The sequence below is a fragment of the Tamandua tetradactyla genome, chromosome 12 (genome assembly GCF_023851605.1).
Source record: "Tamandua tetradactyla isolate mTamTet1 chromosome 12, mTamTet1.pri, whole genome shotgun sequence".
NCBI classification, from domain to species: domain Eukaryota; kingdom Metazoa; phylum Chordata; class Mammalia; order Pilosa; family Myrmecophagidae; genus Tamandua; species Tamandua tetradactyla.
Window position 1 is genome coordinate 11,242,973 of NC_135338.1, and position 21,885 is coordinate 11,264,857.

The following is a 21,885-nucleotide window of genomic DNA, read 5'->3' on the forward strand; positions in this document are numbered from 1 at the left end:
TCACATACCATATATTCTATCCAAAGTACACAATGAATGTCTCACAGTTTCTTCACTTAGTTGTGGAATCATCTTCACTCTCAATTTTAGACAATTTTCATTCAACCAAAGAGAAAAATAAGAGACAAACACACACACACAAAAGAAAACTCGAAACACCTCATATCTCTTATCCCCTTCAATTATTTACCCCTAGTATTGGTATAATACCTTACTAGCAAGCTATTACTGTTAAATATAATTCATAGTATGCAATAGGTAATTTTACCCTATATGGCACTCTATTATTAACTCTTTGCACAAGTTTCATACATTTCTAGTAGTTCATCATGAACATATTTATACTTGTAGTGTTAATTGGTGAGATACATGACTTTAAATAACCCCTTTCAATCAAATTCACTTTCAATATGGCACTATTACTTATAGTCCTAATAATGAACTACCATCACCTCTATCTATTCCCAAACATTTAAGTTCAACCACATTACCAATTCTGCACATATTAGGTAACCACTCCCCTTTTTCTAACTTTTGTCTATCTCTAGGCCCCCTATATTCTACATTTTAAAACTCTGAGTTATATTTTCTAGGTGGTTCATATTAATGAAATTATATGATATTTGTCCTTTTGTGTCTGGGTTATTTCACTCAGCATTATGTCCTCAAGGTTCATCCGTGTTGTTGCATGCTTCAGGACCTCTTCTTTCTTACTGCTGCATAGTATTCCATTGTGTGTGCATATATATATATATACTACATTGTGTTTTTCCACTCATTTGTTGATGGGAATTTGGATTGTTTCCATCTTCTGGCAATTCTGAATAATGCCACTATGAACATCTGTGTCAAATGTCTGTGCCACTGCTTTCAGATCTTCTGGGTATATTCTGAGTAGTGGAATTGTCATGTCATAGGATAACTCGATATTTAGCTTTCTGAGGAACCACTAAACTGTCTTCCACAATGCCTGTACCATTTTATATTCCCATCAGCAGTGAATAAATATTTCAATTTCTCCACATCCTCTCCAATATTTTTAGTTTTGCTGTTTTTTTTGTATCAGCCATTCTTATAGGTGTGAGATGATATCTCATTGTGGTTTTAATTTGCATTTCTCTAATGAAAATGAACATCCTTTTATGGGCATTTAACCATTTATATTTCATCTTTGGTAAAATGTCTACTCATATCTTTTGCCCATTTTATACTTGGATTGTTTGTGCCATTGTTGTTGAGTTGTAGGATTTCTTTTTATATACTGGATATCAAACCCTTATCAGATATTAGGTTTCCAAATATTCTCTCCCATTGAGTTGGCTACCTCTTCACTTTTTTAGCAAAATTCTTTGAAGTGCAGAAGTGTACAACCTTGAGTAGTTACCATTTATCTGTCTTTTCTTTCATTGTTCGTGCCTTGGGTATAAGGTCTAAGAAGCTACCTCCTATCACTAGGTCTTGAAGATGTTTCCCTATATTTTCTTCTAGGAGTTTTGTAGTACTGGCTCTTATATTTAGGTCTTTGATCCACTTTGAGTTAATTTTTGTATAGGGTGTGAGGTAGGGGTCCTCTTTCATTCCTTTGGATATGGATATCCAGTTCTCCCAGTCCCATTTATTGAAGAGACCATTCCATCCCAGTTCAGTGGATTGGGCGGCTTCATCAATAATCAATTGGCCTGAAATCTAAGGGTCTATTTCTAAACTCTCAATTCGATTTCATTAGCCAATGTGTCTATCTTTGTTTCAATACCACGCTGTTTTGCCCATTGTAGATTTATAATACACTTTAAATTTTGGAAGTGTAAATCCTCCCACTTCATTCTTTTTTTTTAAGGATATTTTTGGCTATTTGAGGCTCCACTCCCTTCCAAATAAATCTGTCAATTAGGTTTTCTAGGTCTGCAAAGTAGACATCTGGCCCTGGGCTTTTCTTTGTCAGAAAGTTTTTGATTTCTTATTGAATCTTTTACTGGTTTATTGTAGTCTTCTATTTCTTCTCTAGTCAGTATAGGTTGTTTGTGTGTTTCTAGGAAATTGTTCATCTAAGCTGTCTACTTTATTGGCATACAGTTTATAGTATCTTCATAAGATATATATTTTTATTTCTTTGGGTCCATTATAATGACCCTCCTCTCATTTCTGATTTTGTTTATTTGTATCTTCACTCTTTTTTATTTTGTTAGTCTAGCTAGGGGTTTGTCAATCTTGTTGATCTTAAGGAAAAAACTTTTGGGGTTATGATTCTGTTGCTGTTGTTTTTTGGCTCTCTATTTCATTTATTTCTGCTTTAATCTTTGTTATTTCTTTTCTTCTACTTGCTTTAAGGTTACTTGCTGTTCTTTCTCTAGCTTCTTCATTTGTTCAGTTATATCTTTAATTTTAGCTCTTTCTTCCTTTTCAAGGTAGGCATTGAGAGCTATAAATTTCCCTCTCAGCACCACCTTTTCTGTATCCTATAGGTTTTGATATATTGTATTTTCATTTCGATTTATCTCCAGATATTTACTGATTTTACATGCAATTTCTTCTTTGACCTGCAGATTGTTTAAGCATTTGTTGTTTAATCTCCATGTATTTGTGAAAGTTCTGGTTCTTTGGTGGGTATTGATTTCCAGCTTCATTCCATTATGGTCAGAGAAAGTGCTTTGAATCATTTCAATATTTTAAAATTTATTCAGTCCTATTTTGTGCCCCACCATATAACCTATCCTGGAAATGTTCCATGAGCACTTGAGAAGAACGTATATCCTGGTGTTTGGGGATTTATATATGTCCATTAGGTCTAATTCATTTATCACATTGTTTAGGTTATCTATTTCCTTACTGGTCCTTTGTCTGGTTGTTCTATCTACAGAAGAGAGTAGTGTTAATTAAAGTCTCCCACCATTATTGTGTAGAGATGTCTCTTTTTTCCTTCAGTTTTGCCTATGTTTGCTTCATGTACTTTGGAGCTCCTCGATCGGCTATATAAAAATTTATGATTGTTATTTCTTCTCAGTGGATTGTCCCTTTTATTAATATATAGTACCTTCTATTTAAATTTAAATTTTTGAATTTAAATTCTATTTTGTCTGATATTATTACAGCTATCCCCTTTTCTTTTGGTTACAACTTGCATAGAATATCTTTTTCCATTCTTTCACTTTCAATCTATTTGCATCCTTGGGTCTAAGACGAGTCTCTGGTCAAGAGCATATAAATGGATCACATTTTTAAATCCATTCTGCCAAGCTGTATCTTTTAATTGGGGAGTTTAATCTGTTAACTTCAAAGTTATTACTGTAAAGCCTGTTCTTTTCTCTTTTCTTTCTTTTTTTTTTTAGAGTAAGCAGGCAGGAAATTCATTAGATACACATGTAAGAGGACATGTAGGCACTCTTGCAAAAACAGAGGTGAGGGAAGTAAGAGACAATAGGCAATGTGGGGCCATTTGCTTTTATAGATTAGCTTTATTTATTCCTCTCACCGTTCCTTGTTCAGCGCTTTCTATTCCACCTTCTTTTCTCTCCAGGGCAGTGCCTGGTGGTAGATAGTTGTAAAGAAGGTTCCTGATTAGACCATCTTATCCTTTGGTTTTTACCTGTCAGGTCCATTTCTCTCTCTCTCCTTCTCTTTTTATCCTTTAAGCAACCCTTACTGATACTCTTCAATTCTGTGTCCCCTTCCAGATGTCTTCCTTCTGTTTTTTGTTTGTTTGTTTTTGTCAGCTGACAGAGCTCCCTTTAGTATCTTTTGCAGGGCAGGTCTCTTGTTAACAAATTCTCTCAGCATTTGTTTGTTTATGAAAATTTTGAACTCTCCCTCACTTTTGAAGGACAGTTTTGTTGGATAAATAATTCTTGGCTGGGTGGGCCACGGTGGCTCAGCAGGCAAGAATGCTTGCCTGCCATACCAGAGGACCCGGGTTTGATTCCTGGTGCCTGCCCATGTGAAAAAATAAATAAATAATAATAATTCTTGGCTGGCAATTTTTCTCTTTCAGAATCTTAAAGATGTCATACCATGGCTTTTTTGCCTCCATGGTGCCCATCGAGTAGTCAGTATTTAGTCTTATGTGGCTTCCCCTGTATGTAGTGAGTCTCTTTTCTCTTGCTGCTTTCAGGACTCTGTCCTTCTCTTCAGCATTTGACAGTCTGATTAGTATGTGTCTTGGAGTGGGTCTATTTGGATTTATTCTCAGTTCATAGAGCATCTATAATTTGCTTATTTATATTTTTTATAAGGGTTGGGAAGTTTCCCCAATTATCTCCTCAAACAATCTTTCTAACCCTTTATTCTTCTCTTCTCCCTCTGGGACACCAGTGATTCTTATATTTACATGCTTCATGTTGTCCATCATTTCCTTGAGATCAGATTCATTTTTTTCCGTCTTTTTCACCATTTATTCTTTTGTGCATTAGAATCAGTTGCCCTGTTCTCTAGCTTGCTTATTCTTTCTTCTGCCTCTTCAAATCTGCTGCTGTGTATCTCTAGTGTATTTTTAATTTGATCAAAGTCTATTCATTTTGGTAAGATCTGCTATTTTTCTACTCATTCTTTCAAATTCTTCTTTATGTTCTTCTCATGTCTTCTTGATCTCTTTTATGTCTTTAGCCAACCCATCAAAATTATAATTAGATTTATATGTACATCTTTGATTAATTATACCAAATTCTGTGTCTCCTCCAGCTTTTTAATTTGGTCATTTGGTTGGGTCATATTTTCTTGCATCTTCATGTGCTCTGTGATTTTTTGCTGTTTTTTTTTTTTTGCATTTGATTATCTTGATAAGGTTATTTTGAAAGTTGATTACCCTAGCTTGCCTAAGATTTTATTGTTGCTTGGATTTGGACTGAAGATCTCCTTTGGTACTTGGTTTGTCAGTAATTCCAAGAAAGATCAAGACCAAGGCTTCCCGCAGGACATGCAAGTCTATTTGGAAATATGTTGAAGACTAGGCAGGTAAGCAGTCTGCTAGAATGCTCTCTCAGCAAATGTTGCTATCATGCAACCTCTTGCCCTCAAGCCCACCTTCCTCAACGGTGGCAGTCCACTAGGCAGAGTCCAAATCAGGGGAAAGTCTGGTCAATGCAGCAGGTCTCCACGTGTGCTAAAAGCTGCCAGCCCCAGGGGTGGGGAATGGGCACTGTGCACCTCAGCAGAGAATCTATTTGTGGGCACGGTGGGTCTGCTGATCCCCAGGCTTCCGAGTGGACTGACCTTGGGCTGTGGAACTAAGAGGCTCACCTTCACCCCCCCCCCCCAGCCAGCAGGGGGATGCCCTGCTTTGGCAGTCGAACTGCTATGTCAGGCCTGCATTTATCCATGGGCCTCTGAGGTGGGGAAAGAGCTCCCAGCACTGTGGAGGGGCTCTCTTCCTTGTCCCCCGCCTCCGCCCATGCATGCCATGACTGCCCCAGCCTCCATGGAGAAAAGATGGAGGGGGTTGGTCCCAGAGTGTCTGTCTTGCTGTCTAATTATCAAATCAGCTCTGCTCTGTGTCCCCTCTTTCCCAAAGGGTAGGGCCCCCCAATCTCTGCCAGCACCACCAGCCACAGCCTGCCTCAGGGTTGGGGGGTAGGTACTGGACTCTGCCACAAGGTCTCTGTGTGTGGATGATACAAGTCTGATGTTTCCCGGGTCCCCACATGGGAACTCCTGGCTGTGGGACTGAGAGATGACTCCCAGCAGGCTGTGGAGATGGGCTTTCAGGAGTGTACCACTTCTCCAACTGCTGCTCCGGCCAATGCACAGCAGCTGGCCCCAAGTGCAAGCATGATTGAATAAACTGACTCCATCCTCTCAGTCATATTTTCTCCACTTTTTCATCCAGTTCCTCCCTATATAATGTAGAAGTCCCCCTCGGGCCACTCATACCCTGAAGCTGCTATCCCACTTGTTTGCTGCCTTTTCTCTAACTATTCCACCATGGAGAAGTTACTCTGCCTATCCTATTCCGCCATCTTCCCAGAAGTGTCTATCATTATTTTATATGCATTTGCATATTAGCCCCTGTAAGGAGTAAGAAGTGGAGTTACATACCAAATAATACATTACAATAATATCATGGCATTTATAATTTCCCCAATGGTCGCGTTTACCACAGGTCTTTATTTCTTTATTCCCCTTTGAACCACTGTCTATTGGTCTTTCCTTTCAGTCTGAAAAATTCACTTTAGAATTGCTTGTAGGGAAGTTCTAGTGGTTCTCCCTCAGCTCTTGCTTTCTGAGAATATTTTAATCTCACCCTCATTTTTGAAAGAAAGTCTTGCTGGATATAAAATTCTTGGCTTGCAGTTTATTTCAACCTACTGCCTACTTGCCTCCATAGCCTCTGATGTGAAACTGGCACCCCATCTAATTGGGACTCCCTTGAAGTTAACATGTTGCCCTTCTCTTGCAGCTTTCCGAACTCTCTGCTTGTCCTATGCATTTGATAGAGTTACTAATATATGACATGGTGTATTTTTCTTCATTTTTAGCCCTATTTGGGCTTCTTGGATTTGCATATTTACATCTTTTCTATGGGAAGTTCTTTGTCATTATTTCCTTGACTATTCCTTCTGCCCCTTTCTCTCATTATCTCTTTCTGGGACACCCATAACGCACATACCGGTGCACTTGGTGGTGTCCCAGAGGTGTTTTATGCTTTTCACTTTTAATATTCCTTTTTTTTTTTTCTGCTCCTCAGCCTAACTCATTTCAAGTGTCTTGTACTCAAGTTCACTGATTCTTTCTTCTGCCAGCTCAATCTGCTTTTGAAGCTTTCCCAGGCATTTTTCATTTCAGTTATTATGGCCTTCAACTCTAATAGTTCTGTTTCATTCCTTTTTAAAATTTTTAGCTCTCTACCTAGACTCTCATATTATTCATTCAGTGTTTTCCTGATACCCTTCAGTTCTTTCTCTGTACTTTCCTTCATCTCTTTCAGCATTTTTAAGATCATTTTAGAAAGGTTTTGTACGGTATGTCTAGATTCTCATCTTCTTTGTATACATTTTCTGTATTTTTATCCTCTTCCTTTGAATGGGCCACTTGCCCTCTTTCTTTGTTTGCCTTATCTTCTCTCATTGCATCCTGTACATTTTAATATTTTAAAATGTTAATGTTGGCACTTCTTCTCTGATATGTTGTTTCTTGGTTTTATAACAAGCTGGTGAAAAGACAGAGATTTTTCTCATGCTTCAGCACTCCTGACAGGAAGGTCTGCCCAAGGCGAATGCACTGTACAGGATTTCCTTGTCTTTCTGGCCCTCTGACTTGTCTTGGGATTTTGCTTGTTAGTTGCTTTGGAGTTCTCCTGTTTACAGTAGTTTTGTTGTTACCTTTGTTTACCAGGAGACAGACCTCCCTCTTCCGGGTGTTTGCCACCTCTATAGTTTCTTAAACTTCTTTCCTTGTCTCAAGCTGCTTTTGCCTGCAGGACAAATTCTGGGAAGAAGGGCATGCTGGGAGGACTTCCCCAAGTCAGTATTTCCCATATAAAGCAGGGCCGGGGATCCACAAAGGGGATGCATTCTTACTCCGAAGTACCCTGGGGAGGGAATCAGGGTACTGTGAAGTACCCTGGGGAGGTAGGTGTAAAGAGTTTCTCTGAAAGCTCCTCAAATCTGAGCTTTCTTGGTCTGCCCAGCAAATGCAGCCCTTCAACTAACTGTCCCCTATATCCCTGAGGGAGCGCTGCCTCTTGAAGTCTCCACCACCGCAGCCCCTTTCAGGGGTAGGTTGAAACAATGGCTGCAGCAGCAGTTTGGGGCAGTTTGGAAGAATTTCAAGGCTTCCCTCAGTGCTGGGCTCCCTGTGATCTGAATTTGCTAATTACAAGCTGGATTGGCTGTTCCCACCCATGGTCTTGGAGAAGAGGATTTTTCTATCCCTTCCTGTCATCAGTGGGCTAGCCAGGGGCTGGACCCCGTGATGGCTTGCCACCAGAGTAGGGGATGGGTGCCAGGAGCTGCATGCAGACAGAACAATTTATTGTTCTTTACTGTAATTCATCAGCCTTTTCCTCACGTTCTTCCCTGGATGCTGTATAGTGCTTTTCTGGCGTCTGGCATTTCAAAATAGTTGTTTCTGACAGTTCCTGCTTGCTTCATAGTTGCTTTGGTGGAACTCTGGAGACTGTACTCTGTGTCTTCCTACAATCCTTGTTATTTTTTATTATTATTATTATTTTAAAATGGCTATTTAGTAGTGTGAGGTGGTATCATCATGGTTTTGACTTACATTCCCCTATTGGCTAATGATGTTGATCATCGTTTCTTATGTTTGCTAGTCATTTGTGTATCTTCGTTACAGAAATATCTATTCAAATCCTTTGCCCATTTTTAAATTTAGGTTGTTTGTCTTTTTTGTTGTTAAGTTATAGGACTTCTTCATATTTTTTTGTATATTATACTCTTATGAGATATATGGTTTCCAAATATTTCCTCCCGTTTTGCTGGTTATCTTTTCATTTCCTTAATAATGTCATTTGATGCATGAAAGTTTTAAATTTTGAAGCACTGCAAGTTATCTATTTTTACTTTGTTATTCATGCTCAAGGTGTAAAGTTTAAGAACCCATTGTCTAATACCAGGTTTTGAAGATATTTTCCCACATCTTCTTCTAAGATGACCTCATATTTAGGTCATTGATCCATTTTGAGTTAATTTTTTATATAGTGTGAGGCAGGGGTCCACTTTCATTCTTTTGCATATGCATGTCCACTTTTTCACCAACATTTTTTGAAGAGACTCTTCTTTCCCAAATTGAGTGGAATTGATACCCTTTTCAAAAATCAGTTTTCCAAAAATGTGAAGATTTATTACTGATCTCCCAATTCTGGTCCATTGGTTTATATATCTGTCCTTTGCCAGTACCACAGATTACTGTAGCTTTGTCATAACTTTTGAAATAAAAAAAGTATGAGTCCTCCAACCTTTTGCATTTTTTTTCAAGATGATTTTGGTCTTCAGAGTTCTTTCCCCTTCCATTTGAATTTGATGATTAATTCTTCCATTTCTGCAAATAAGTCTGTATATTCATGTCATATTAAATTTGGCAAGCTTTTTTAAATTAACTTTTTAATTTTTAAAAAAATATAACAACAAACACAAACATTCTTAACATGACATTCCATTCTACATATATAATCAGTAATTCACAATATCATCACATAGTTGCATATTCATCATGATTATTTCTTAGAACATCGACATCAATTCAGAAAAAGAAATAAAAAGACAACAGAAAAAAATTCATACGTACCATACCTCTTACCCCTCCCTTTCATTGATCACTAGCATTTCAATCTACTAAATTTATTTTAACATTTGTTCCCCCTATTATTTATTTTTAACCCATATGTTTTACTCATCCATTGATAAGATAGATAAAAGCAGCATCAAACACAAGGTTTTCCAGCCTCTCCACTACATTGTTTTTTTTTTCTTTTTTAAACTTCTTTTATTGTATAGTATAACATATATACAAAGCAAAGGACTAAAAAAGCAATAGTTTTATCATCAGAGTTGACTTTTCCTTCTTTTTTTTTTTGTGAACAATAACATATATACAAAAAAGCTATAAATTTCCAAGCACAGCACCACAATTAGTTGTAGAACATATTTCAGACTTTGACATGGGTTACAATTTCACAATTTTAGGTTTTTACTTCTAGCTGCTTTAAAATACTGGAGACTAAAAGAGATATCAATTTAATGGTTCAGCATTCATATTCATTTAAGTCCTATCTTCTACGTATAATTCCACCATCACCTTTGATCTTTCCACACCTCTCATTAGGTTGTCTGGGCTATGGCAATTCTAAATTTTTTATATTGGAAGGGTCTGTCACTAATATGGGGTAGGGAGATGGAACTATCTGATGTTCTGGATAGGCTGGGCTAGGTTTCGGAACTTACCTGGACCAGGGGCTCATCTGGAGGTTGTACGTTTCTGGCAAGTTACTCTAGTGTCTGGAACCCTTGTGGAATCTTTAAATTGCCCTATGTGTTCTTTAGGATTGGCTGGAATGGTCCTGGTTGGGATTTGGCAGGTTATGATAGGTAGCAAGTTCCACCTGAAGCTTGCATAAGAGCAACCTCCAGAGTAACCTCTGGATTCTATTTGAACTCTATCTGCCACTGGTACTTAATTAATTACACTTCTTTTCCCCCATTTGGTTAGGATGTAATAGGGGTACAGAAGGGCCTCCCAGGGCACTATGGGGTTTTCCCTCCATTTTTTCTCTTATTATTTCTGATTGTTTTTAATTTTATTTTTATTTTTAAATACCTTTTTTGAGATAAAATTTCCTACCATTTTTAAATTGCTATTTTCTTGATTCAGCACTTGTCCGCTTATTACAGCCTTTTAACTCATTTCCAGAGCTCTGAGTAAGATGGTTCTGCCATATTTTGCTTGTTTTAAAGCTTTTGTCTGGGAGGAAGATGGAATCCTGGAGCATCTCATGCTGCCATCTTGGTTATGTTCATTTTACTTAAATTTAATAGGAGAAAAAGAATCTGGAGCAAATCTGAAGGAATCAGCTTTGAAATAAGCATCTATGTTTTCACCATAAGTAATATTATTTAGTTTTTAACAGTTTCTCTAAGGTTAAAAAAGAAATTATTGGGCAACGGTGGCAGAATTCTCGCCTGCCATGCCAGAGACCCGGGTTCAATTCCTGGAGTCTGCCCATGCAAAAAAAAATTATTAAAACTATTAAGAGGTCCTGGCAATGTGGGACAGAAATCCAAGAATGAGCTGAGACTCAGCATCAAGGGATTGAGAAAACCTTCTCGACCTAAAGGGGGAAGAGTGAAATGAGACAAAGTGTCAATGGCCCAGAGATTCCAAACAGAGTGGAGAGGTTATCCTGGAGGTTATTCTTACGCATTAAATAGATATTACCTTGTTAGTCAAGATGTAATGGAGAGGCTGGAGGGAACTGCCTGAAAATGTAGAGCTGTGTTCCAGTAGCCATGTTTCTTGAAGATGATTGTATAATGATATAGCTTTCACAACGTGACTGTGTGATTGTGAAAACCCTGTGTCTGATGCTCCTTTTATCTACCTTGTCAACAGACGAGTAGAACACATGGAATAAAAATAAATAATGAGGGGACCAAATGTTAAAATAAATTTAGTTTGAAGTGCTAGTGATCAGTGAAAGGGAGGGGTAAGGGGTATGGTATGTATACATTTTTTTTCTGTTTTCGTTTTCTTTTTCTGAAGAGATGAAAATGTTCCAAGAAATTATCATGACCATGAATATGCAGCTATGTGATGATATTGTGCATTAATGATTATATATGTAGAACGGAATGATCAAAATAGGAATGTTTGCATTTGTTATGTGTTTTTTGGTAACTAAAAAAATAAAATAATTATTTAAAAGTGTAATTGGAAATTTATTGCCTTTTTGTATATATGTTATATTTCACAATAAAAAAAGTTAAAAAAATGAAAAAAAAACATTAAGAGGTTTGAGCTCTTCTGTGATTATTTACTATGCGTCAATGTAGATATGATTATTGGTTCCATTCAATGGAACGTGAGGACTACAGCACCCCCTTTCCCCAGTGTGTGGTCTTTGTTAACTGCATTATTATTGTATTTTCCAGATCTCTGTTGCTCACATTCTCTTCTGTATATAAAAGTCCCAAAGTTTAGTATTGGTTTTATATTTAGTAATTTTTACTTAACTATTTTAAATTGGTTTCATATTTAAATACTAAAAATTTTACCACAATATCTTCATTCTTGAGTTCTTTTTATTATTATTATTATCTCTCAATTTATAAAATTTTGTGTCAAGTGGTTTTCTTAGTAAAGGCTTATAAGAGCTTATAAGAGGTGTATTTCCTGATTTCTCAAATGTCTGCAATGGTCTACCTGTTATCTTTATACTTGGATCTTTTTTTCCCCCAGTGGATATAACTTATTTTCATTAAGAGCTTAAAACTGCCCTCAATGTTTTTTGGGGGGAAAGGCAATGTACATTGTCATGGAGTAACTGAGGGTCACATCACGCTCTCACTTCCAACCCCTTTTTGTTGATTTGTTTGTTGGTTTTTTTTCCTGTATGCTTCAAAACTCTTTATCCTTGAATATTATCAAAGTTGGTTTTAGGCATTCTGTGTCACAGTTTTCTAGAACATGGTCTGCATTTTAAATTTTTATATGAAATATTCTTTTTCTATACTCGAGATATAACACATATCTTAAATGTCAATGTTTTAAAGTGTACAATTGAGTGGCTTTTAGTATATTCACAAATTATTCAACCATCATCATCATTACTTCTAGGACATTTTCATCACACCGCTCCCACCCCTCAAAAGCAACCCATACCCATTAGTTATATTTCATTTCCCTCTCCACCTCAGCCTCTGGAAACCACTAATCTACTTTGTTTCTATAGATTTTTCTCTTTTGGACATTTCATATAAATAGAATCATATAATATATGGCCTTTTTTTGACTGCCTTTTTAAATTTAGCATGATGTTTTCTGTTCATCTGTACTGCAGCATGGATTAGTACTCCATTCCTTTTTATGGCCGAAAACCATTCCATTTATGGATATACCATATTTTGTTTATTCATGTGTCAGTGGGTAGACATTTGCATTGCTTCCACTATTTGGCGGCTATGAATAATGCTGCTGTGGATATTCATGTGCAGGATTTTTGTGTGTGGACATGTTTTCAATTCTCTTGGATTGCTGGGTCATATGGTTACCCTATGTTTAAGTTTTTGAGGATCTGCTAAATAGCTGAACCATTTTACATTCCCACAAACAATGTATGTGAGTTCCAATGTCTCCACATCTTTGCTAACGCTTATGTCCTTTTAAATTATAGTCATCCTAGATGAAGCTGGTCATCTTTCATGTGCTTATCAGACATTTGTATATCTTCTTTGGAGAAATGTCTGTTCAAATCCTATGCCCAATTCAAAATTGGGCTATTGGGTGTTTTTATTATTGAGTTGGAAGAATTCTTTATATATTCTGCACACAAGTCCTTTATCATATATGTGGTTTGCAGATATTTTCTTCCAGTCTTTGGGTTGTCTTTTCAATTTCTTGATAGTCCTTTGAAGTGTGAAAGTTTTAAATTTTGATGAAGTTTGATTTATCTTTTCTTTTGTTGCTTGTGCTTTTGTTGTAATCTAAGAATCCTTTGAGACATTCATGGTCATTAAGATTTACTCCTGTTTCTTCTATATTTTCTTGTAAGAGTTTTATAATTTTAACTCTTACATTTACATCTTTGATCCATTTTGGGTTCATTTTTGTGTATGTTGTGACATAGGAGTCCAACTTTGTTTTGCTTTTATGTAGATATCCTATTGTTCCAGAACCATCTGTTGAAAAGACTGTTTTCCTTATTGATTTTTCTTGGCACTCTTGTTAAAAATCAACTGACCATTAACGTAACAGTTTATTTCTGGTAGAGAAATACACTTTTTCCATGTCTTTGACTACCTTCTCTCCCATTTGTTCATTGAATTCTCTATCTCACAAACCGAAATATCCTTATGTTGGATCAACTTTGTCTCTAATGGGGTTCACCGTGCCTTTGAACCTGTAGTCACTGTGATTATCTCATGTCTTACCTTACGTCAGTGATTCAATTTCCATCGGTGTCTATTTTGTACATGGCTCTTTCTACTTTATTAGTTCCACAAGGATGACATGATGGCCCTCAATTTGTTTCCTTAGATCTGTAACTCCCTTTTCAGTTTTATTTTTTTAATTTATTATTTTGGTTTTTGTCTTATTGGATTCATGTGTTATTAAGCATAAAACAGTTTTGAGGAAATTGATTCTGTTCTTTGAGCTTTATTTTCTTCCCAGTTGCATTTGGTGTCTTTCTGTATTCCACATACTATGCTAATGTTCCCCCTTTGTTTAGTTTTGTTTTGTTTCGCTATAGCATCTTTGTAGTTGCCGTGCTGTTTCTCTGTCTCCTGCCCATGCTTGGGTGACTGTTTCCAGACATTTTCTTTCTCTTATCCTGAGGGTGATTTCTTTATTTTTTCCCCCCATTATGGGTGAAGCCCATTTGTTTCCTGGTCTGAGCTACAGCTTGAAGATAGACCAGTTTGTTATATCCTTTCTTCTGTGAACCAAGGTTGGGACAGAGCTCAGCTGCGGTAGAGTGTCCTGCAGTTAGCATCCCTCTTTCTTAGATGCTAAAGGTCCTCCACCAGGGACACATGACTGGGGATGTCTACCCTTCCCTTGTGAGGTACCTTTGGGCTTTGGATAGTTTTCTCAACTCAGTGTGAAGCCCTGAGCCTTCCCTTCCACCTCAGAGAGTCAAGTCCAGTATTCACATTCTCCCATTTTCCCTCTAAAATTTGTTCCATTCATCCCAGGAAGAAGAGAAGAAAGCATCCCTTCAGTTTGCTTCTCACTAGATTTGGAGGAGTCTGTCAACTCCACAGTCCTGCCTCTGGGAGTTAGGCATGTGGTAAGGTCACTTATGTCCCTTTCCACATTGATCCAGAATCTTCTCTAAAGTTTGAATTTTAAATATAGAACTTTGTGCCTGTAAAGAAGTTTGCTGTTTTCCAATTTCCTTTGCCAAATGCCTTAAAGTTTACCCATTACCATTACCAAGTCTTTTTCTGTGTACATTTCTGTAGTCTTGCAGTTTTTCAGTCTTTGTCACTGCATGTCTCAACCATCTGTCTCTCTACTCTACTGCTGCCCTAGAAATGGGAGAAAGTTTTTCTCTATTATTCCTTGGCTTTTTTGGTAAAAAAGTAACTTTCAGGGACCATGTTGAAACTTTGTCTCCCTTTTCAATTTATAACCACCCCTGCCAACTCTGTATTTTGCTGTTAAAGTGCTTAGATAATATTGGTGATTTTAAAGCTTCCTTATATTACTTGTAGGCATGTAGCTGAAAGGTATTGCCTATATTTTACAAGTAGATATATTATAGCACAAATCCAGAGACACTGTACTGGTGGGTTGCAACAAAAATGTGGACGCCTCAGTGGCAGTATTTATAACAAAATGTTAATTTTGGGGATAGTCTTTGAGGAATAGGATATAAATCAGTGTTCACAGTTTTTTTAAAGAAAAGAAAAATAATGATAAAAATTCTTATTGAAAGTATCTCCATTTAATCCTTCCATTTTTAAGGAATCTTGATTGGTAACATTGTTTTCACTTGTTAAATGCAAGGTCATCCTTTGAACGTTATCTCCAATTATTCTTGAAACCATTTGAGATCCGGTGTATAATTCTGACCCCAAGGTATGCAGTTAGAGGAAATCATGTTGCAGGACCTTGCCTGTGGGGAAAATCTTACAACAAATATTAGAAGAGTGACAAGTAGGCTTTCTTTCTAAGGGATGATCATATTCCTCCATTTACATAATCTGGTGTGTAGAATATATAGGAATTCATTAATTATCTTTTAAAAGCACTCTGACATGAAAATTTATTCTAATTTAAACTAAGGTTTGCTTACATAGCTAGGCTATATATATATTGAATGTAAGGAACAGTGCTCTGCCTGGAACAGACAGTCAGTAAACACTAATTGTTAATTAATAGTGACTGTGCTATTTTATTAGCACAGAATAATTCCAGGGGCTTCACCCCTGGTTTGCTTGATCCTGAGCCTATTAATATCTGTTTATATCTGACAGAAAAAAGCAACATTAGAAACTCTTTGAAGCAAACCGTGAGATATTAATTTGACAACACGTTTTAAAACTAACCTTTGGCATGATGACACAACAATCCTGCAAGTGAGGGGAAAAGTCGATTTTTTAATTTCAAAGAGAACAGTCCACGCAGATGTCGAGTCCCGCAGATCAATAGCATTTCACAATCTCCGCCAACCTCTAGGGAAAGGAATTTAGCACGTCACTGTCAAACGACCGAGCACCAAGTTTCCACGAAAAGCAAACGGGTTTTAAACGACAGCCCTAACTTTTCTTCGCTTGTAAATCAATTTCTCGGGGGCCCAAGTTCTGTCCGCCCCCAATACTATCCTTGTTCTAACACTCGCCTGGACACCGCCAGCGTCCGCAGGCGGAGGGCGCATCGGATACATCTTAAACTAATGAACAGCTAAGGGCTTCAAGTCACTTTATTCTCTTGCAGCAAAGGCCCAGAGTTGGTTGCCTCATCCACTGCTCAACGCAGTCCCTTCGCTGGCGAGGCCACCCCCTCGCCTTTCACGGGGCCACTGGACCAGAGCAATTTGAATGCAGCGCCGGCTTTGCCCCAGGGGCCCCGCGGGGCGTCCCCGACCGCGCCTCGCCCTGGGGTACCCGCTGCCGGACCCTGCCCTCTTTAGGGCTCCTTCATCCCGCGCCAACCGGACGGCCCACCCCACCCCTCGGGGCCGGCGGGCGGGCGGCGGAGGGAGGGAGCGCGGGCGGGGCGAGCGCCCAGACGCGAGACGGCGCGGGCCAATGGGGAGGCCCGGCGGCGCGGGCGAAGCGGACGGCCCCTAAGAAGGAGGCGCCGCGGGGCTCCCGGGCCGGCAGCCGCGCTCCGCTCGCCGCCTCTCAGGTCGGCGCTCCCCTCCCTCAGGTGTCTCCGTCGCAGTCCCCTGCTCGCGGCCGCGCGGCCCCCGGAGCGCACCGGCGTCCCTCTCGGGCAGCCGCGGCCGGGCCATGGAGAAGGAGCCGGGGTGGGCGCCGGCGGAGACGCCGCGGGCCTCCAGGTGCCGGAACGGGTTCCCCGAACCGGAGCCGCCGCGGCCCGGGCCGAGCCGGGCGCCCGAGAAGCCCCCGCGGCCGGAGACCAAGAGCGCGCAGCCCGCGGACGGCCGGAGGGGCCAGCGGCCGCGCAGCGAAGAGGACAATGAGCTCAACCTCCCCAACCTGACGGCCGCCTACTCGTCGATCCTGCGCTCGCTGGGCGAGGACCCCCAGCGGCAGGGGCTGCTCAAGACGCCCTGGAGGGCGGCCAAGGCCATGCAGTTCTTCACCAAGGGCTACCAGGAGACCATTTCAGGTCAGTGCGGGCTCCGGCCGCGACGGCGCGGGCTCCTCCGGCGGGCGGGGCGCGGACTCGCCGGCTGTGGGAAGCGCGCGCCGGCTCGGGGAAGTTTCGGGACTTGCCTCACTCCTGGCTGACCCGATTCCCGGCCTGAGCGCTGTCACCTTCCGAACCCCGCCCTCGGCTCCGGCACTTCCGCCGTCCCGCCCCCCCCACCCCCGTCCTCTCCCCCGCCCCGAGGCCAGGGCCCCCGGTGGGGCGCATTTCAGGGGCTCTGGGAGGCAGAGGGTCCTCGCTGCGCGCAGCCCTCTCGGGGGCCTGGGGGCTGACCTTGTCTGGACGGCGGTCACAGAGCAACCCGGCCGGCGGGGACCCTGCGCCCAAAGCCGGGCGATGCTCCAGGCGCAGGTGGTGGCGGGGTGGGTGTTGCAGCGACGGCTTCCTAGGTAGACCCTTCTCTTGAGATCGCTCTCTCTTTTATTTATTTATTTTTCGGTAGGTTTGGGGTGAAGCCCTGGCTTCGTGTGCTTCGAGCGCCCCGAGCGTTCTCTTTCGTCTGAGTCCCGCACTTTGGCTGTCTTGTCAGGAGACCCGGGTTTTTCCCAGAGCTGTAATTCTCTCTCTTGCTCACCTGAAGCGCACTCCAGCTCAGAATGCCTCCAAAATTTGGCACGACTCCGGTCGTGGGCGTCGCTGGAGTTCGATGTGGGAGCTTTCTTGTGCTCGTTTGGTGCCTAAAGCGTGTTTTGCCGTGTTCCCACCCCTTTCCCCGAAGCCAAAAGCAATCCAACAATCTTACCGGGGCTTGTTCCGGGAGCAGGGGGTCTCCCTGGGCTTGGGGACTCCGAGACACGGCCTCCCCTTCCATCCGCAGAAGCAGGGTGAGCTCAGTGTGCGCGCCCCTGAGGCCCGCCCAGCTTTCACCCAGGGGCCGGGGTTGGGGGAGACTCGAGGTGGGGCAGTGGAAAATGGCTGAAGACTTTACTGCCCATTTGCCGGTGAGAGGTGCTGGTCTTTTTTAAGCGAAACGAAAACATGCGCACACATAGAGAACCTGGCTTCTACGGCGGGGACTAAGGACATAGTTTTACAGTCTGCATCTTCTGTGCGTCGTTGGTGACATTTATTTCTTTGACCTAAGAAGCCTTCTGCCGTCACAGTTTTTTCAAAGAATAACGGTGCTACTTAGCAAAGTAACCTCCCTGCCCCTCATTTCCTGGAGTGTGTATTGGGTGACTGCTGAACAGCTCCTGGGAAGAACAGAGTTATTCCTAAAGGAAGGGTGGGAAATTGGAGTACCAGATGGGTGAGGCCCACAAAGGAAGTGATACTATATCCTAAAGCCAAGAAATGGACTTCCAGTATTGTGTCCAAGTGCCCTATTTCCCCCTTGGTGGCAAAAACTTGGAGTCTCAGAAGGAATTTCTAAATACAGAACTGAAGAATAGACATTTGGTTTCTGTTGTTTCAGCTTTTAGGCTTTTTGTTTGTTTTGGATCATAGTTCAAGATGTAATGAAGAAACATCTTAGGGCTTTGCTCATTCTGCATTTTACAGACCCAGAAAATGGTTTCCTAACACAGCGTTGTTCAGGCTTAGGGAAACTTGCCCTAGAATTCACAGGACAGTGGTCTGCAACCCAGCAGGGAACTAACTACCCAAAGGCAAAGTGATTTCTGGCCTCAAAACAGGTCACAGAATTACCTAAAGTGTCTTACCAGGTGTACCTGATAAATGTTTACCAGAAGTTTGTCTCATTTGCCAGGATTGAGCTAAAGAGAACTAAGGGCTGCAAAGAACATGTCATACCACTTTAGAAAACTGTTTTAGCCAAGTGTTAATTTATTTAAAAAGTCCATGAACCTAGAGACAGAAAGCAGATTAGTAGTTTCCTGGAACTGGGGGGAATGGGAGTGACTGCTTGCTTGGTACTGGATTTCCTTTTGGGATGGTGAAAATGTTCTGGAACCAGATATTGGTGATAGATGCGCAGCAATTGTGAATATACTAAATTCCACTGAACTGTACACTTTTAAATGGGAAATTGTTATATGCATTTTACCACAAAAAAAGTTTTAAAAATCCATGCATCATTTAAGAAATAATAGCTGTTACTTGAATGGTTTTTGTGCATTAATTGCTTTACGTGGTCTTGATTAATTCTCAGCTTTGAGATAAACATTGGTCTCTTTTTAAAAATTCTTTTATTGAGAAATCTTTACACACATACAGTCCATCCACAGTATACAATCAGTGGCTCACAATATCATCACATACACAGTATACAATCAGTGGCTTACAGTATCATCACATAGTTGTGTACTCATCACCATGATCATTTTCAGAACATTTGCTTCACTCCAGGAAAAGAAAAAAGAAAACAACTCATCCATCCCATACCCCTTACTCCTGTTTCTCATTGACCACTAGTATTTCAATCTACTCAATCTTTTTATCCCTTATCTCCCCCTATTTATTTATTTATTTTTAATTCTTTTTTTTTTGTCATCTGCTCATACCCTAGATAAAAGGAACATTAGACACAAGGTTTTCACAATCACACGGTCACATTGTGACTGCTATGTAGGTATAGAATCATCTTCAAGAATCAAGGCTACTGGAACACAGCTCAACAGTTTCAGGTACTTCCCTCCAGTCACTCCAATACTCCATCAACTAAAAAGGGATATCAATGTAATGCATAAGAATAACCTCCAGGATAACCTCTCCACTCTGTTTGAAATCTCTCAGCCACTAAAACTTTGTTTTGTTTTGCCACTTTTCTCTCTTCCCCCTTCTGGTCAGGTAGGCTTTCTGAATCCCATGATGCCGGGTCCCGGCTCATCCTGGGAGTCATGTCCCACGTTGCCAAGGAGATGTACACCCCTGGGAATCATGTCCTGTGTAGAGGGCGGGGCAGTGAGTTTACCTGCCTAGTGGCTTAGAGAGAGGTCACCTTTGAGCCACAGAAGAGGCTCTCTGGGGGTGACACTTAGCATAATTATCAGTTGGTTTAGCTTCGCCTTTGCAGGAATAAGTTTCATAGGGGCAAACCCCAAGAATGAGGGCTTGGCCTATTGGTTGTCCCCACTGCTTGTGAGAGTATCTGGAATTCCTTCAGATGGAGAAGTTGAAATATGCAACTTTCCTTTCTCCCCAGTCCCTCAAGGGGACTTTGTAAGTATTTTTTTATTCTCTGCCCAAATAAACTGTTCTGTTTAACTTTCTCTTAACAGAAGGGAAAGGAAACTGAGGGTAGACAGGTTGACAGCTTACAGAGCTGGTGAATCCAGGTAGCCTGACTACAGAATTCTTAGCCACATATTGCTACTTGCATTTATCTACTTACCTATAAGTATTTCAAACTGTGAGTGGTGACCTGTTAGTAGGGTCATGAAATTAATTCAGTGGCTTGCCACTGGCAGTACAATAAAAAAGGAGTGGGTAGAAGGGAAAAGATTGGTCTATCACGTATAGTAAGGTACGTGTTTTGAGGAACTTTTACTTTGGCTTTATATGTATGATTTTTTTGTTGTTGTTCACTTGACTCCGGTGTGCAATGTGTTTTTTACTGTGGGTTGTGGTCAAGTTTGATGAAAGCCTCTGATTTAGGGATTCATATTTAAGGATTTAACATTGAATTCTTAGAGGTATGCATTTGAAGAGAAGACAGAATAGAGAGGGAGATGCTGAATTTAAAGGGATGAGCTTGAAATGGTGGTGTTCCAAACTCAGTGGTGGAAGAAGCAGTGATACGGTAAAGGTGGGAGAGGCTCCAAAGCTATAAAGTGTAGCAAATACAGAGAAGAATAGTAGAGAAAATTACGCAATCCCCCTATTTTATGTCTAGAAAGCATAAAACAATGGCTGCTGTAGATTGTTTTTGGATTGAAACAAACTTTGAACTGTCACTTTTCTGTGCTTCTGAACAAGATACAGGACTTTATTTTTTAAAAATCTTTTTTAATCCATATATTAATTCCTATGAACTAAGTGTTATAAAATTAAGTTGGTACTTTGTTTACATTCTCCAGATTCTTTTTTTCAATTCTGCTGAGTGTAGCTCAGTGCTGAGTTCTGGTGTTCTAAGAGATCTGTCAGTTCTCCCTACACTGCACCTTTTCCCATGACCTTTGCCTGGTACACTTCTCCCAGGTTTCCTGTGTGCGCCTTCCATGGGAGTGTCTGTGGCTGTATCAGGTTGTAAAAGACTCTGATTACTGTTCACTGCTGGGCTGTAGCTTGTGGCCAGGAGGTAGGGCTGGAGGAGACTCCAAAACTGCTCTCGGGAACTGGCTGGCCTTTGGATTTAGCATTACAAGATGATCCTTTGACCATCTCATCTTTATCTCCTGTTCCGTTTCATTTTAGCCACATCAGTTAGTCCTCTTACATAATTCAGCGTTTTATCTTGGTGATGTCTCCTTTCTGTATAGGCACGTTTCTTATATTTCCACGACTCTTTTATTCAGAACTTAGGCTTAATTAAGTTGGAGGGTCTGCTGTTGCTGAGATCTTGGCACACCATGAACCTGTATCTGACCCTTCCCCCATCTCCCAATGAGTGTAACTTGGAACAGCCATTCGTCGTTTGTAATAACATTCTCGACCAACAGTGTAATGGGTATAATTTGTCCTATCGAAATGGTCCTTTTTCTGTGGTCATGGGAATACATAAGTCTTGACTCTTCTGTCACATTTCTGGTTAAAAGTGGGTTTTAGTTTATCCAGGCTGCCCAAATAGTTTTCAGAAATCATTTTGACAGTGTCCTAAGTTTTGGGACTCCTGCGAGTATGACTAAAATCCAGAGTGGGTGATTGGTGAGGAGGGAGCACCGCGGGTGACATTCCTTGGCTCTTTCCCCCACCAGGGTTGAGAAGCAGGCACAGCTGTGAGTCATGTTCACAACGAGAGGCTTTCACTGCAAGATTAAATCT

The 21,885-nt window shown here is 40.6% G+C and overlaps 1 protein-coding gene and 1 long non-coding RNA gene across 5 annotated transcripts in view; one reads left to right on the top strand and one right to left on the bottom strand.

Annotated features, from left to right (window-relative positions):
• Positions 1–18,169, bottom strand: part of LOC143651796 (uncharacterized) — a 49,541-nt gene extending 31,372 nt beyond the window's left edge. For 3 of the 4 annotated variants that reach the window (XR_013160227.1, XR_013160224.1, XR_013160225.1), the window contains exons 1-2: positions 17,747–18,169; positions 15,714–15,839 (exon numbers count right to left, since the gene is read on the bottom strand). This is a non-coding gene — a long non-coding RNA (uncharacterized LOC143651796). Of the gene's footprint in view, positions 1–15,713; positions 15,840–17,277 lie in introns of all 4 variants that reach the window. The other variant, XR_013160226.1, reaches the window with a different exon arrangement.
• GCH1 (GTP cyclohydrolase 1) overlaps positions 16,620–21,885 on the top strand; it is a 72,323-nt gene continuing 67,057 nt past the window's right edge. The window contains exon 1 of the mRNA XM_077122582.1: positions 16,620–16,962. Coding sequence (XP_076978697.1) covers positions 16,620–16,962 — 343 coding nt within the window. The remainder of the gene's footprint in view (positions 16,963–21,885) is intronic.